At 40.4% G+C, this 18,413-nt stretch overlaps 1 protein-coding gene across 6 annotated transcripts in view; it reads left to right on the forward strand.

Annotated features, from left to right (window-relative positions):
- Positions 1-962: 962 nt before the first annotated feature.
- Positions 963-18,413, forward strand: part of LOC135500657 (plexin domain-containing protein 2-like) — an 85,003-nt gene continuing 67,552 nt past the window's right edge. For all 6 annotated transcript variants that reach the window (XM_064792247.1, XM_064792251.1, XM_064792252.1 and 3 more), the window contains exons 1-2: positions 963-1,055; positions 12,535-12,552. In XM_064792247.1, coding sequence (XP_064648317.1) covers positions 968-1,055; positions 12,535-12,552 — 106 coding nt within the window. In that variant the 5' untranslated portion in view covers positions 963-967. The remainder of the gene's footprint in view (positions 1,056-12,534; positions 12,553-18,413) is intronic.

Consider the following 18,413-nt stretch of genomic DNA (forward strand, 5'->3'; position numbering starts at 1 on the left):
AGCCATCGATGGAAAAAGATGAAAAAGACGGGAGATAAAACAATGCCCTGCAGACTAAAACACCATCTGTTCCACAAGTTTGGAATCGGAGAGAGTGACATCTGCCTCTGCAATTCCGAACCGATGACTGTCAGCCAAATCCTGTCCAAGTGCCCTGACCTAGCAGCCCTAAGGGAGGAGATCAGGCCATCGGGAACCTCCATAGTTGTACGGCAGGACCAGCTTAGGCAGACGACGGCGTACATCGCTGGGACGGGACTGACCATCTAAGAGAGAACGAAGGAGAAGAAACAATGTCTTGTCCAATGTCGACAGTAAGAAGACAATTCAAATTTTGGATACTTGCCAATTTGCTTGGGGGATGTACGATGTACCATGCGCCTAAAAAAAGTAAAAATGTTATACATTTTTTGTTCTGAATAGCCTAACCCCCATATTTAGCAACCAGAAATACACCAAATTTCGACCACGTGTTGCTTCGATCAATACACTTTGCCTTACATCTTTTTCTGGCCCCAGTTGCACAGTTTTTGATGATTCAGCACACGAATAGGGACCGAAATATGTCATGGAACTTTTTTGCCTATGTCTCATGCTGTAATAATGCATCCCTCTTTGGGTGGTGCAGCACGGAGGTCTTGTTTGCTCTGACAAGGGACGTAGCCTGCATGTAACACCACTCTCAGAACATAAAAACAAACACGGTGGATTATCCATTACAATGACCTCAGTGTTTAATCAGTGACCAACGACACCCAAACCAACTAAACAATGAGACTCTGGGAATTACATAATTCTCGAGATTCGCGATGCCGCGTCAGCGCCACCACGCGGGGCCTAATGGTATTTGGCTAACTTTTCATGAATTTCAGTTCCTTTCGTTCGCTAGAGATGGCCTCACAATCGTTTACGATGCCAGCGACGTCTTCCTTATGAATGTGAAACTAAAAACAACATATTAGGCAAGATGGCCGCGAGAAATTTATCACAGGGATTTTATCTGATCGGATTAATTGTTCTGTACACGATTATTCAGGCTCTGGGATTAACGAAAGGTAGGGGGAATTATGTAAAATTATATTCTTCCAATCACCAGCTGAAAAAATTCAGATTTGTTTTGTAGTTCACTATATTTTCGAACTTTAAGGTTGCGATTTGACAACCACTGGCCTTGTATAATGACTAATGTACAGTGTCGTGTATAATGATACAATGTATACACTTGAGGATATGTGCTTACAGTGAGGGGGGGGGGGGGTTGATAGGATTGTCTCTTTAGGTAACACACTGGTGAATTAGATTTCCTCTATAGCCTATACTGCCTTATTTATACTGACAGGGCTGTCCTAACTGACTCTGGAGGAGGAGGGGGACGATTTCGAATTCGATCAACACAGTGATGTTATGTCGTGTATAGATAAATCTTTAATTAAAGGCCTATGTCAATGGTTTACTTTGGTAGTTGTTTCCATAACAATGACGTATGCCCCTGCCCAGGGTTGCCGTTTTTGACAGATTTGCGACAAGTGAAACAATACACACCTTCAACCTTGTGGTATGACAAACCCAGTGTACACGCAGCCAAAATTATCACGCAGCATTTGGGAAAGATCTTACTGGCACTTATTGTATACAAGTAACATGCAAGCATGTGTGTTGGCTTTTTCTCAGGGTTTTGTGTCTGGCATCAACATTGTAGGAGTGAAAAAACCCTGGATCTTAGGATGTGAAAACAAGGCAATGTGAGCTCTACTCCTTGGATACCACCAATCGCTCTGGACATCACCAATCATTGTAAACAAGGCTCTGTGTGCTCTAGTCTCTGGACATCACCAATCATTGTAAACAAGGCTCTGTGTGCTCTAGTCTCTGGACATCACCAATCATTGTAAACAAGGCTCTGTGTGCTCTAGTCTCTGGACATCACCAATCATTGTAAACAAGGCTGTGTGCTCTAGTCTCTGGACATCACCAATCATTGTAAACAAGGCTCTGTGTGCTCTAGTCTCTGGACATCACCAATCATTGTAAACAAGGCTCTGTGTGCTCTAGTCTCTGGACATCACCAATCATTGTAAACAAGGCTCTGTGTGCTCTAGTCTCTGGACATCACCAATCATTGTAAACAAGGCTCTGTGTGCTGGACATCACCAATCATTGTAAACAAGGCTCTGTGTGCTCTAGTCTCTGGACATCACCAATCATTGTAAACAAGGCTCTGTGTGCTCTAGTCTCTGGACATCACCAATCATTGTAAACAAGGCTCTGTGTGCTCTAGTCTCTGGACATCACCAATCATTGTAAACAAGGCTCTGTTTGCTCTAGTCTCTGGACATCACCAATCATTGTAAACAAGGCTCTGTGTGCTCTAGTCTCTGGACATCACCAATCATTGCAAACAAGGCTCTGTGTGCTCTAGTCTCTGGACATCACCAATCATTGCAAACAAGCCCCTACAATGGATCAAAACGTTCTATAATTGATTACCATAATGTACAATATTTGCATTACCAAGAGCTGTAAGTGGTCGACAATGGTTTGGATACTTGCCATGTTGTTTTTGATGCGGCGATGATGAGAATCGCTGTGATTCTCATATCAATATGCCCTCGGCTGTATTGAAGGCAAACAGTATGAATTAGTTTTGCTGTTTTTCATTATTCTCGTACAGAGAAATCAAATAGTCTGTTAACCCTAATTAACCAACCACACTTACTTGGTGCGGTCCTTGGCACCCAAAATTCGGATCATTAGAATAACCCTTTGCCGAAACCTCTGTTTGCAGGACACACTCTTTTAAGGACACTGATTATGGGCCGAAGCTGGTAATTTCTATATAATTTGACCTCTGTAATCAGGACACCTCTCTGTTTGGGATGGCGTGGTGTCCCTAATAGAGAGGTTCTACTGTAAATAAAATGTCAATGCCAATTTGTATTGCTTGACATGTAAGGTACAGGAAAATGAAAGTATATTTTCTAAAAAAGAAAAAAAGAAAAAATTTGAAAGACGTGTTTGAAAGGTCAGCTCTAAAAATACATTGACGTTGCACATAATCTTGCTAGAATTTAATAGAAAATGACGTCAATTGATTTGGAAAAAAATTCTTGCTAATAAGATGATTACATAGCTTAGCAAATCTTACGGTATTCTATAATCTACAAATGTACACATGACGCTGACACTTGCTGGCATTGAATTGACTCAGTTGTCATGGCGATGGGTGCACGCACTACATGGCAACATAATGGCGATATTAACATTGTGATGTGTAAGACTATCTTTTGTCGCACTTGTCGTACGTGTGCGAGGAAGACGGTGTCCACCAGGTGTAGCAGTGTCTCTGTTCTTGGAGAATTGAGCCTCAGGGCCTGGGCACTTGAAAATGAGGGCTTGATAGCCCATGATAACACACATAAGGAATTCTTTCGCGTGGTTTGTCGGGGGGGGGGGGAGCATTTGTCTGTCAATTGAGGGGTGTTTGGGGCAATTGAGCTCTTATTTCATGTGCCATTGACCAGAGCCAGGTTTCCCAAAACCAGCATGAATTGAATATCTATAGGGTGAGCACAATGGCCCCTGGCCTTTTCATTGGAGTTTCCTGGGGCAGCCCCTTATTCCGATGTCTACAGCATGTCAGGCCAATACAATTGTCGTTAGAAATGATCCACTGTAGCATGTTGGCTATTTAATGTAGAGTGAAACCTCCCTTAGCGGACACCTCTCTATTAAGGACGATACTCTCAGTCCCCAAGTGGTAGTTTCCATTCAATTTGACCTTTGTTATCAGAACACCTCTCTATTAAGGACAGCACTTGTCTGTCCCGGTGGTGTCCTTAATAGAGAGGTTCTACTGTATTATACAAATCCTCTTGACACATGACTGTGTGACTGTTTTCATAAGCCTGGTATTTGGCACTGCCAGGCATGCAAAAGTTTGATTGGGTTCAATGGAGCAAGGCACTGCCTGGCATGTCAGTGGTGCCATTAAAATGGCTTGGCGTAGTTGATGTCAGACATGATATTAAAGTGTTCTTAGGAGTTTTAAAAATTTTGTACGCATTTTCGGGAGAAGAGACCGATGTTATCATTGAAAATGCATCCTAGTCGCAGAAATAGGCATACATGTAAATCTGAAAAGAGCATTATCTCACAAACATAAGGCCAGGGAAAATAATGGGTCACAATAATATGTTGCAGTTGTAAACACAATTTGAACTGCAGCACAACAGATCCAATCAGTCTTGTACATCATAAATCCCGTACAGCAAGATTCAACATTGGTGCGATATTGTCTGACGCCACTTTGAGAAATATCGCACCTCCGGGACTGAATGGTTTACGAAGCAATTAAAATACAAAGAAATCTCTGGGATCAGAAATCTCGCGGGAAATTAGCTGGAAGCCATTTTTGTTTCAGTGCAAGCTCGTTTACGATTGATGGATAAAACCCTGCCGAGGTCGAGATCGAGTGTTGTAAATTGTAAGGTGCAAGTACATGTATCCAATGTACAGTATACTAGAAACTCCATTAATGGACACCTCTCTATTAAGGACAACCTCTCTTTTAAGGACACTAGTTCTGGTCCCAAATTGGTTTTTTCCATTCAATTTGATCTCTCTAGTCGGGACACCTCTCTATTAAGGACAGCACTTGTCAGTCATGAGGGTGTCCTTAATATGGAGAGGTCCTGCTGTACATGTAAACATTAGGCCTGGCAAAAGGAGGTTCAGAAAAACAAACTGTTAGTGTTGACACAAGGCTGGAGTGGTTCTTGCAGAAGTAGGTTAAGGGTTGTCCAAAAGCACACCATTTTGGCTAGAAATTGAAATCCTAAAGCTATACACCTTTCTAGAAATGGGGCGCTGAGTGTCCGAAATAATGATGTCATAAGGGGAAACTAGGCCTTATGGTGGAGGGACAAAGGAGATAGTCATGGTTGACCAACACACTTGAGTGCCTTTAATGACGGACAAGGGGGAAAAAGTTAGTTCCAATGCAAGCCACCAATTTCGGGAAGCATGTTTTGAACTCCTACAAAATGCAGTGAATGCCCATTTAAAACTGGGAGGCTGTTTTCTTGAAAACAAAGAACAGACTTCCACCCTTTGATTCATATTGAAAGAGTTTCTAATTGCCGTTCAAGCCTAAATGACACCATCGAGGATTCCCCGAGTTTGCTTAGAACTGAGAACCGTTGATTGTTACTTATTTTCCATTGTTTTTCAAGCAGACATCTCTCACGACCACCTCCTAGATTCTCAAATCAAAAATGAGGCAAATGAACATTTGACGAGTAGAAAATGCAAAGTGCTACAGATAAACATTATGGCGGTGACTGTGGACATGGCACTTTTGTGCTATGAACACATGAGCTCCGAGATCGAAAAAATCCGTCAAGCCCATCTGGTTATTAAAACTAGGCACACGCGCAGTAGTTTGCACTTGGTGCCATGGTGTGCTGCAGATAGCATAGCGCGACAGATCATTACCCCCCAGATCAATACGTTAATGCGTAGAGATCAATGCATTGTATTTATGAGTGTCCTTGTGTGTACATTATGCCGTTTATTAACCCTTGAGGACCAGTTTATTTTGATTTAATTGTATTCACGCTGGAGCTAGTGGAATGCTTTAGCTGAAAACAGTTATCAGATCACTTAAAACTATATTACAGCTGACATGCATGCATAAAAACCCCAGCGGCCAAGTTTAAAAACACAAACGCCTGACCACCGACTGCACTTGTAACATGACAGACACTGTCGGTATGGGTTGTCTCCCCAACACTACTGCTCGGGTGGTGCTCTCATTCTTCCCAAAACCGAGGCTGCCGCCTATGTTTCAGCACCGCCCTTGCGGTCATGGCGGTGTCTGGTGAGACAACCAATACCTCCAGTTCCGTATCAATGCCTTACACTAACGGTTTTAGTGAATGATTGGTTCAGAGGGAAGGTTCAGGAGAGTAAAACGAGAAGTTGTTCTCTCCTTAGGAGCATAATTGATTGGAATTTGAAGAAAAAAAGCATGCGGTATTTAGGGGGAACTGCCATTTTCGCTCTGGTGATCAATGAATTAAATGTCAATCAAGCAGCAAAGTATGATTACTGTTAAAACTGGTCAATGCTCACAACTATTTTATTTTCATGTTTTGGGAGGCAAACATAAACACAAATCTCTTGAAAAATTCAACTTCAAAGCATAAAGAATTTTCTTCTGCAGGCACGGAATTCAGTCTACACAAATGAAAAATGAGCAAATTTGCAACATTTTAGCTTCGCGAACATTACCCGGTTTACATTATCGGGCCATTTGACACTCGATCTGGTGGTCTCAGTTCAAATTGACAATCCATGTTATGAACTGCATTCCGTTTTCATCGTCATGCTTCATTCATGAGGCGGCCATTTGATCCAAGGTCGTTGAAAGGGGGAAGTGACTTGAGGACAATAAGGCACTTCAGTCGCATTACATGACGTGAATCATGAATCATCCATTTAGATGAGTGCCGATGTGCAATTAGGCCACGCCTTTTTGATAAGTTGGATTACGAAACTTCAGATCCAAAACTGATGTTGGTGGGGCGGGAATAACCAAAAAAGAAGAAGTTTTTCTTCAATCTCAAAACCAATGTGGGGCGGAATAAAAAAATCTATTTGGGGCAGGGAAAATAAAATAAAAACATGCGTGTATTTTATTAATTTTAGTCTCAAATCATACCAGGGGACTCAAAAAAATAAAAATTGGTTGATGCCAACAACATGTCAGTGCATTTCGCCCAGCCGACCAGTTGTCCTGACCACCTCCGGACATGAATCAGGAAAAAGGCCGAACGGTATGCCCCAATCCATCCATCACGGAAGACAAGCCACTGCCAAGCATGAGCAATGGACTGCAACAAATCGCAACAAACCAATTCGTATTCAATTATCTGTCCGCGTTTATCCCGCCATCCGAGAGCATCACCTCAATTTCCAACATATCTGCAATATTCTGCCAGAGAAATTGAATTCCGCCTCGTATTGAGTCCATCATGTAACGTTTGGCTGAGAAATGATGATATATTCTCAGTGGAGCACAAGAGGTGATGTCAATAGATATAAAAAAGACATATAAACATCGATTTTATGTCATGTTCAGACGATTCGTGCGTTATGTATTTGAACCCTGCTCCAGACAAGCCAAGGTCGTTACGTGTAAAATAGGCCACAGGGGCATGCTTTTGAGTTAGAACTTCTCTGCGGGTCAACCATGTCAACGTAGGGAAAGGGTTAAGCCGATAGAAATGCAAGTAATAAAACAATAAGTGCTGTAAACTTAACCTGATGGACATGACACCTACCAACAACACGTGCACAAGTTTTTTCACAAATACTTCCGTAAAAAAAAACCATTTCGAAAATTTTCTTTTCCGATTGGAAAAATCAAATCAAATTTTGTAATCCTTCAGAATTAAGATCGTGAAATTTAATATTTTACAACTTTTCACATGCAAAATAAACAGGCTCTGAAATTAACTCGCTTACAGAATGCATATGCATTTCATGCTCTGCAATGTGTAGACAATCTATGGACATTGTTGGAGAGTGGAGTGTTGCGCACAGCATGCAATGTTATAAAGATCGTAAATTCAAATAAGCTGCAAATTACCATCAGAAGAGACCAACTTAAGTCGCCACGTCTCAAATTTGCATATTCCAAATTAACGTGCTGGCATAGACAGATGAGGTCTCCTAGCCTTATTATCGCACATAATCATCAAGTGAATTTATGGAATTGTTGCCATGGTAACGCGACATGTTTTTGACCATGATACGTGCTATTAGCATTTTTTTTCCTGACAGCGAAATTTTTAACTGAATTGACCTGTGCGATTTTGAACTCCATGGAGATGAGGTGATTACATCTTGACTAAACCATCATACTCCGGTGACAGCCAGTGCATGATTCCCTGACCAGTCCTTTCTGAAACGATCAAAGCCTACAAGGATCAGTCTGGGGTTCCTTATTCAGCTCTTAACATGCTCAATATGAGCAGGAATGGCGTTTCTCAAAGGGACAGCTTGGCGTAGGATTCCCTTGGCCAGGAGGATAGTTCTCCTGCTTGACACCATGCACTGATACACATGTTGTATCGCAATAATGCTGATCTTTGATAAGGATTCTCACCAGTATTGCGAGGCAGTTTAGGACTGAATGTTGTGCAGGCCTAGAGCTCTGCTCCCCACTCTGGTGCCTTGTTGAATTGCAGTTCAATTTTTATTCAATTATCCTGCTTGGAGAAGTCAGAGAACAGTTGGAAGCCATTTTTGGCTCACCGTAAGGGGAGTCTATACGATAGCGCTGTGTCCGTCGTCGTCGTCGTCGTCGTCGTCGTCGTCGTCGTCGTCGTCGTCGTCGTCGTATCCTAACAGTGGCACGTTTCTTAACTGCTAGGGCTATGAACTTGAAACTTTGTACACAGAATGCCCTAGGTCAGCTGACCTCTTACACTGATTTTCGGTCCGATCTGATTCTCTGTTTGGCCACCAGGGGGCCAAATGTCGATATCTAAAAAGTGTGATATCTCGCTAATTAGTGACTTGTTTTCGATAAAACTTTTGTTGTAGGTACTCATAGCAAATATACATTTTATATTATACGGGTTTTTAATTTGACCTTGTTTTCAAGGTAACAGAGGTCATATGGCGTAAATTGGCCATTAGAGTGTAAACTATGGCACGTTTCTTAACCACTAAAGCTATGAACTTGAAACTTGGTACATATAACCCCCTATATCACATAGCCTCTGGTGCTGAATTTTGGTTTGATCTGATTCTCCACTTTGCCACCAGGGGGCCAAAAGTGGATATCTAAAAAGTGTGATATCTCGCTTATAAGTGACTTGTTTTCGATAAAATTTTTATGGTAGGTACTCTTAGGAAGAATACATCACATATCTTACGGGTTTTCAATTTGACCTACTTTTCAAGGTCACAGAGGTCATATGGCGTAAATTGGCCGTTAGAGTGTAAATTATGGCACGTTTCTTAACCACTAAAGCTATGAACTTGAAACTTGGTACATATAACCCCCTATATCACATAGCCTCTGGTGCTGAATTTCAGTTTGATCTGATTCTCAACTTTGCCACCAGGGGGCCAAAAGTGGATATCTAAAAAGTGTGATATCTCGCTTATAAGTGACTTGTTTTCGATAAAATTTTTATGGTAGGTACTCTTAGGAAGAATACATCACATGTCTTACGGGTTTTCAATTTGACCTACTTTTCAAGGTCACAGAGGTCATATGGCGTAAATTGGCCGTTAGAGTGTAAACTATGGCACGTTTCTTAACCAGTAAAGCTATGAACTTGAAACTTGGTGCATATAACCCCCTACATCAGATAACCTTTAATGCCGAATTTTGGCCTGATCTGATTCTTTATTCGGCCACCAGGGGGCCATAATGGAAAAAGGAAGAAGTGCAATATCTTGCTTATTTGAGTGAATTGTTTTCGATAAAATTTTTATGGCAGGGACTTCTAGCAAGGATACACCACATGTCCTACGATTTTTGGATTTGACTTCCTTTTCTAGGTCACAGAGGTCAAATGGCGTAAATTGGCCATTAGAGTGTAACTATGGCACGTTTCTTAACTGCTGAAGCTATGAACTTGAAAGTTGGTACATGTAACCCCCTACATCAGATAATCTCTGACACCGAATTTTGGCCTGATCTGATTCTTGATTTGGCCACCAGGGAGTCAAAAGTGAAAAAGTAGGACATGCAATATCTCGCTTATTAATGACTTTTTTTCGATGAATTTTTTATTGCAGGGACTCTTAGCAATCACACGATATTGATCTTGTTGATGTCATAGACAATTATTGGTTGGATCATAAACTTATATATACTGCCCTGTCTTATTACTTGACATCAATACACATCTAAAAAAAGTCTTCATGCCTGATTGTGTTCACCATATTCACCTCTAAACTAAGCATGATCCTGCCTACTAAAAGATGTATACGGTGAGCACAATGGCCCCTGGCCGTTTCATTTGAAGGATAAACCAACATGATATCTCATCCCCAAATTGTCCCTTTAATAATTCTCTTACAAAGTCGTGACCGATATATCAAATCCCCACCCACTTATACAAGAAGAGGAAACCTGTCCAATAACGGAAGCCAGCTCTTCTGCGTTGATTATTATCGGCCTAATGTGGTACGTGTCCTATAAAGACCGCTGTATCGTACAGAAACTCGACACAAAGGCTCGTGGCGTGATCAATACACCAAACTATTAACCGATGCGTTGCGAGGAAAACAACATCGGAAAAAAATCGGCCCCAGATGGTGCGACCTTTCACGTCTGTTATTAGGTGTGTTTTTTCTATTCCATCATCTTGGGACTTCTTACATGCACGAACAGATCAGTGTCATGGCCGAGTGGTTAACGCTGCTAGATGCTACCACGCAATAGGGCCTTGGTTTCGATACCGGGAAGACCCAGGATTGTATCTGTATATGAACCGGTGTGGTTTTCGAGGAACTGGAATTCATGTCTCTTCACAAATGGTAAGAGAGGCTAAAAGAGATAAAGAGGGATTGTTGGATGAGACAAGAAGCTCTGGTCCCTTGGACCTGAGTGTCTATGCCAGGGCAAGTAAAAGATCCCGCACAGCTGGAACGACCCTTGATGGGTCAAAAAAATAGTTCTACTGAGAACACAGCGAAGAAACGAACAACTCTAGACTCCCTGGAAGACTGCCAGTTACAGATGCGTCATGGATAATACAATTCTCATCCTCTGCCTAAACCCCTCTGGGGAAGTGCTTAAAACATCTGACCCTTTCAACTTGAGCCCTTTTCAACGAAGTGAGTCCTTTGCCTGGGGCTGCCAACTGGTTTATGGTAAAGAGGTTGAAGGGATACAAATATGATGATTTGATTATTGGTACTGAGAGATATGAGTCAAGCCATGGCAACAGCATTACTCTAAACTGCCTAATTTTGGGGATTTTAATTTTTGCAGTTTTCACCGATAACTGCAGTTCGCAAAATAAAAATCACAGAAAAGCTTCTTGATTTGTTAAAAACCCAAAGTTGCCTTTTATGAAAGAAAAAATCCGGTAATTTTGCTACCTGCTACGGAGTGTATTACTTCAAATACCCACTAGACACACGGTGGAAGATTACTTTCTATACCGCCCAATGTACTATTATGATTGGCTGATCAAATATGCAAATATGGCGGATGACAATAACCTGGCGTCGAGAGAACACTCGACACAAGGTCACTGATCCATCAGAGCGAGGAAATCACATCGGGTTCGGCGAGGAATTGGAACCATCGCCAAGAGGAACATTATGAGAGCACTAACTCCACAGAGACAAGTTAGTTCTTTGTGAAGTGCGGCTTGGCGATACTGTGAACCCCAAAATATTTGTACGACTTTCATTTTTGTGTTTTTCACATTAACACTAACAGAGAATCGTGAAATATGGATCCCATTTCTTTACCCTTTAACTGCCGAATATTTGAAAAAATTAAAACCTATTTTTGAAAGACTGTAGTTTGAAACAGAGAAGAGTTCGATTCCTCGAAACCGCCTCAGAAACGATTACCTGTACGCCATCTATCAGTAAGCGGGAAAACTACGTAGCAGACGATCTTTTCAATGAAACTCAATGGTGAATAACGCATAGGCGCTCGTCGCAATTCGGTGACTGTGGCAGTTAAAGGGTTAATACTGACAGAGTGTGCACATGATGGATACTTAGTCTTTGTTATGACGAAAAATAAAATCTACTTGAAATTACTGTGGGGAGTTGTCAAAGCGCTATATTACTAGCATGCGAAAAGTTGCAATTTCAATAAAGGCACAAAATAAAATGGTCATGAATATTTCTGGGTTTACCAAATCTAGAGAGACACAGCTTAATGTGCATCCTTTTTCATTGGGGAATTCTATACGAGACCTACAGGCGTATACTTGCAAGACGACCATGCTTATATTGTTGTGAGAGAGCAATTTTTTTCAGAATAAACAGTGTAGAGTCATGCCTTTTATATCCTTCTCTAGTTACATGATACTATCAGAGTTTTCCCTGGCTTTGATTTGTTGGTCCCTCCGGTGTTTTGTCACATTTTCATGCAAACATCAATTTTGTGCTATGATACTCTTTCAAAGTCATTTTTCACGACAGTTTCATCGACTTTTGAGTCATCTAGGTGCATTATTATTTCACCTTTTTAGGGTAATTGGCCCTGGGAAGCGTTATCTAAACCTTTAGATGCTCAATTCTGCTCTTTCACTCCTTGAATTAATGCCTGAAGTCCCCAAATGTGCTCTTTCTTGTCTTTCTTGTGGAGATGGCAATATCGAAGAGGTACTTCCCACATCAGGCTGAAAGTTAAAAAAATGTGTCCCTCAAAAAGGCCTTAAAATATCAGGGTGTAAGGCCTATGGGTGAATTAACATTCTGACCAGCAATATTATATTTTTTTTCGAAATTTTAATCAATCTATTTCTTCTGTCTTTGCAGGTTTTGAAGAGACAAAAAGTAAGTGGTTTATTTTCAAGTTTGCCAGTTGCAACATACTTTTCTTATCTGCACTTGCAGTAATCACTGCAATGAGCTTGCAGTGATCACTGCAATGAACTTGCAGTAATCACTGCAATGAGCGATTAAAACATTGCTCAGCTGTAGGTTAGATTGCTCTTCATGGCGCTCTATGCTGATGTAACCCACTAGGTTTTGTCACCATTTTTTGGCGGAATTTGCAAATAACCTTGATCTCCAAAAATCGAGATTTTTATTATAAAAAATTTATATTGGAACCAAAAAAAAATTAAAAATTGTGGAAATCAACTTTTTTCAGAAATCTTTGTGAATTGCAAAATTTGGGGCCTTACACATCGAGTTCTTTCTGCCTGCTCCCAACTCTGCCCTGCCCACCCAACTCACGTAAACCAACTCACGTAAACACTGTCTTCATCAAGACAATCCAATTGATAAATAAGTTTGGCAGATTCCTCATCAAAAACCAATAATCGTTACCATGGTAAAAAACTGTTTACATCCACAAATAACAGCACTGATCCAGTTAGGCGGAATATAACAATAGTGCCAAGTTCGATGACACATACAAATGGAGCGCCTTGGGTCCCAGGGAGCCAGGTTGGCATAATTTTCAATTGAGTGGAAGACATTCCACGATAGTTTTTTGTGTAGATATCGATGATGTGTTCCTGGTACCTCAGTGTTTTGTTACATAGGGTTGGTTGCTTTATTGGAAGGTTTTTTATATACCCCATGGGGAATTACTTTTAAAGCTGTTATACTCGAAAGTTTAAATCGTTGGGTTCAGTAACTGATTCTATCATTCTCTTTGGTTAGTTATTGGTTCGCATGCAATGTTTTCTCAATAAATCGCCACTTTTCCAACTTAGTTTTTAGCTCACATGGGTGAGCTTATGTCATCACGTCTTGTCCGTCGTCTGTCATCTGTCCGTCGTTCGTCCATCGGTCGGTCCATGGGTCCGTTCGTCGTCCGTCCGGTATTTGATAGTTGATAGTTTATCAAGTTCACAGAGGTCAAACTCTAAAAGTGTCATTGACAGTGCCACATTTTGTCATATCTACAAGTCATTTTAACCTCCATATGTCATTTCATCTGTAACTAAATGATTCCCAGGTGAGCACAATGTCCCCAGGACATTTCATTACTTAAAACAGCAGAAATACATCTCAAAAATGATATATTCAGCCAGGATAGCCTGATGACGTTGGCATTGCCAAGCAGTCCCATAGCCCATAGTCAAAGCTGAGGAACTTGGGGGTCATAATCATGAGACTTATTGATGTCTGATGACATTTTAAAATGGTGTTTATGAGTAGATTTGTCAATTTTAACCCCCAGAAAATGCTCAGGAGCGTCAAAAACAAATAGAATTGGTAATTTTGACCCCCCTAGTTTGGGAGCATACACCATTAAACATGTTAAATGGTGTGTATTTTGTGTGATTGAGAGGCCTGGCTTCAACGTGTAAAGCAAATTTTACATTCTGCTCTTGCTCTCGTCATGGTCCTCCATCCACCCCATGATCAGGTGTCCCTATGAAGCATTGAGTTTCAGCAACATTGAAAATTATTCAAATTATCCTATGTCAATAATGTGACACAAAAATCCAATAGTATATATGGTAGTGGAAAATTGGTGAAGAGTTGTGAACCGTCTGGGGAAAAGTTTGTGCGGTTGAATGAATCCTTGTGACAAGTGTGAAAATTAATTCCAATTTGAAATTGGAGCTCAACTCATAGAATTTCCAATATTGTCGATTGGTGGAGATGAACTTGCTAGAAATATATTGATCTTAGTGGTTATGACATTAAGGTAAAAGCTAGGTCGAGGCCAGCGACCGGGTAGGGGACCAGGTTGGAGACTGGTGCCTTAGACACAATAGTAACAGATGAGTATTCGAAGTATCACGTAATCAGTTAATGCTAAATATCTTTGTAGAAATGGTTTATCAAAGTGGTATAACAGTTTGCTGGCTAAAACCCGTTATCACTCACCACATTACCAATTTTGATAATATCATCCGAGATTAGGCCTACTGGGAACCGATTTAGTCTAAGAGTCGACCTTCTCAAGACATTCTCTTTATATGATTTATCCTCACCGGATTTTATGATTATGTATGATATGGTCCTCTTGGTTTCAGCTTCTGTATAATTCATAATGATGAATTTGAGATTGTGCCGGTCTGGTGGTGGTGGTCGTCTGTATTGTAATTTTTCTCCGAGGTAATTTTAATATACTGGCTTCTATAATGGTAAGCATCAACATCTATTCATGATGATGGATTTGGGATTAATACAGGTCGAGACCAGTATTGCTCAGAGGTAATTTGTTTGGTCAGAATTGTTTCCCAATACATCAAGTTGTGATGATGGATTGGTTGATACATGCTGGCAAAAAAATAGTTTCGATGCTGGGCCTCTCGAGGGCTGATCCAACACAATTTATACATGTATATCCAAAAGAAGATCTAATCAAGTTACTCTCTCATATTTGTCTCATGTCTACAAGTTATTCAGATGTCTTTTGGAAAACTTTCACCAACCTCAAAATGATGCCGGGGACTTGTTTAAGTTATAAGATTATCCACTATCAGTATTCAGACCATTTGCCTGCAAATATTCTCCCCCCAGCTACAAGATGTCTATGCTTGTCGACCTCCTTGACTTTCTTATCCTGAACGGAATACAGCCTTTATCAAAGGCAGATCAGCGGAACCATGGAATAATGTCATAAAGTAACTACTTTATCTAAGCATGTCTCCGAGCGTCAACAAGTATTGATATAAATGATGTTTAGGGTTTCAAAGCGAGTCTCTGATCGACTTAGTTCTTGTTGTGGACTGTTAAAGGTTCTGTCTATGATCTTTATATGAGAAAATCTTGGCTTCAAAGTCTGCCGACCAAGGGAGACGACTTTTCAGAAAGGATCAGACCTGCTTATCAATTATGATTGTAATGATCTAAACATCAACTTTTATTAAAGGATCAGTCCTGCTTAACAATTACGATTGTCATGATTTGAACATCAACTTTTATTAAAGGATCAGTCCTGCTTATCAATTACGATTGTCTTGATCGGAACATCAACTTTTATTAAAGGATCAGTCCTGCTTATCGATTACGATTGTCATGATCTGAACATCAACTTTTATTTAATGGATCAGTTCTGCTGATCAATTACGATTGTCATGATCTGAACATCAACTTTTATTAAAGGATCAGTCCTGTTTATCAATTGCGATTGTCATGATCTGAACATTAACTTTTATTAAAGGATCAGTCTTGCTTATTGATTACGATTGTCATGATCTGAACATCAACTTTTATTAAAGGTTCAGTCCTGTTTATCGATTGCGATTGTCATGATCTGAACATCAACTTTTATTAAAGGTTCAGTCCTGTTTATCGATTGCGATTGTCATGATCTGAACATCAACTTTTATTAAAGGTTCAGTCCTGTTTATCGATTGCGATTGTCATGCTCTGAACATCAACTTTTATTAAAGGATCAGTCCTGCTTATTGATTGCGATTGTCATGCTCTGAACATCAACTTTTATTAAAGGATCAGTCCTGCTTATTGATTGCGATTGTCATGATCTGAACATCAACTTTTATTAAAGGATCAGTCCTGCTTATTGATTGCGATTGTCATGCTCTGAACATCGACTTTTATTAAAGGATCATTCGTGTTTATTAATTGCGATTGTCATGCTCTGAACATAACATTGTGATAATCAGACAACTCGGTGTGGCCAACCGATTGTCCGTCACAGTTAAACATCATGAGCGAGATTTGACGACCTTGTGCATGATATATCCTGGTTCTTTGATAATCAGAAGTGTTCTTAGATCATTGAACCTAGAGTACCTCAAAGCTTTGCGCACACTCTTGATCACTTTGAACTGATGACACATTCTTGATACACGAAACGAAATCAAACATCAAATATTTTCATTCCGAATTCCCAAGATATTGATCAAAGATGAAACCTTAAAGGGATACACCGTTGGTATTGACTGGTGGCTCAGGAAAATAGAAATGCCATTATACGCATTGCCATTATGCAGATATCATGCATGCAAATTTGCTGAAACTTGGTATTGATAGTATTTATATCTGTCTACACAATGGCAATTTATTTGGTGAAATTTATGTTCAGTACTTAGTTGGAAATTTTCTGATTTAGTTTCAAATTTCAAATTTTTAATGAACAGCGTAGGCCTTTAACAGCATGCTAGTAAAAGAGAGCTAAGAGGCTTCATGTTTCTTTGCTCTAAGATGTGTCGGGTTGAAGATGAGTGTTGACTTTGGAAGATATTACCAACCTGAAGAGGAGGTAATATCATCTGTAATGTGGAGTTCAAACAGCGATATTTGCTGACGGGGACTGTTTTCTGTATGTCAGAATTGTAATGAGGTTTCGTTCAAAGGTATTCAGGACAGTGCAGAGTGTACTTCAGAGCATGGTCTAAGCTTGGCGTTATGGAAGGATTCCACAAGCACCACTGCAAATATTTTGCTGAAAGGGGAACTTTCCCAATTGCCATAAGCTGTATGGCACATTTTGGGACCAAAATGGGTCTTTGATCAGAGCATGCTCTAAGCTTGGGGATGTGGGTGCAGGACTCAATAAGCATCACTGCAAATGGTTTGCTAAAAGGGGCATTTTCCTCATTTCATCTACTTGATCATGTTGATCCCAGCTTTGGTACAGAAATGTTTAAGTTTGAATTCAGAGCTTGATTTCATGGGAAAGGGACTTCACATTGTAGCTAATTTATAAAAGGGGCATTTTCCCCCACCCTCTTTAGCTTTTTGCCAACATTTAGGACCGAATTGTGTGTGTCTGACATGGAGAAAAACCTGATCATGTGTGTGATCACCCCTCTGGGTTCACATGTGTGAGGTGACTTGGCAATGCTGAGAAGTCTTATTGATAGTCTCCTTTGGGTGGCTGTCTTGGTAAACTGGAAAGTTTCCAAGATAACTTTGGGTTTGCTCGAGTTCGTATTCAGGGTAGGTTAAATTCCAAGGCCATCATGCTAATTGGGATACTTGTTTGATTTTTGGTTTTTTTGTATGTAGTTTGGTCTCTGTTGTGTAGTATGGGGTCTTTGTTTTGTTGTATGGGGTCTTGATTTTGTAGCATGGGGTCCTTGCTTTGTCTTTGTTTGGTAGGTCTTGGGTCTTTGTTTTGTTGTCCCCCCATTCACGGTGTGAACCAGTGCTATGTCAAACATATGGTACTTTCTTCAGCACTTCTTACAAATTCATACTTTTCTTGCGATGCTATTTATTTAATGAAAATCATGGCACCATGGTACTTCAAGAATAGAGAAGTACTTCAAAACTGCTGATGGGCCAAGCAAACATCATGGATTGCAAAAGACATGTAACTATTAACTGGTCGAGTTCAAGTGATAAGTGGTTGTGAAGTATAAGCATACCTTTTGGTGTGATTGGAATGATAATGTTATCATGGGAAAAGGATTGACTAGTGTCGTGGAAGAGTGTCAGCCTCATGAATGAGAGGTTGCTGGTTCGTTTTCCCTACTGGACTAGTTCTTAATAGCCCCTTTGCCATATACGCCGGTAGCACGTAGGGTGGGGAAAACAAACCAAATTTACATTAGATCTTCATGGCTCATAAAAAATCCAGGTATAAAAATGGTTTCTGCCAGCAATGGTTTATTTGTGTCAGGTATATTATTTCATATCAAATCAAATCAGATCAGTGGTATTGGGTATTTGGAAATATTGGGGTGGCAAATATCCACCATCAGGAATATTTAGTACATTGGGTAATGAATAGGAGAGCTAATGTCGGCAAGGCA

This window comes from Lineus longissimus, chromosome 16, assembly GCF_910592395.1.
Source record: "Lineus longissimus chromosome 16, tnLinLong1.2, whole genome shotgun sequence".
NCBI classification, from domain to species: domain Eukaryota; kingdom Metazoa; phylum Nemertea; class Pilidiophora; order Heteronemertea; family Lineidae; genus Lineus; species Lineus longissimus.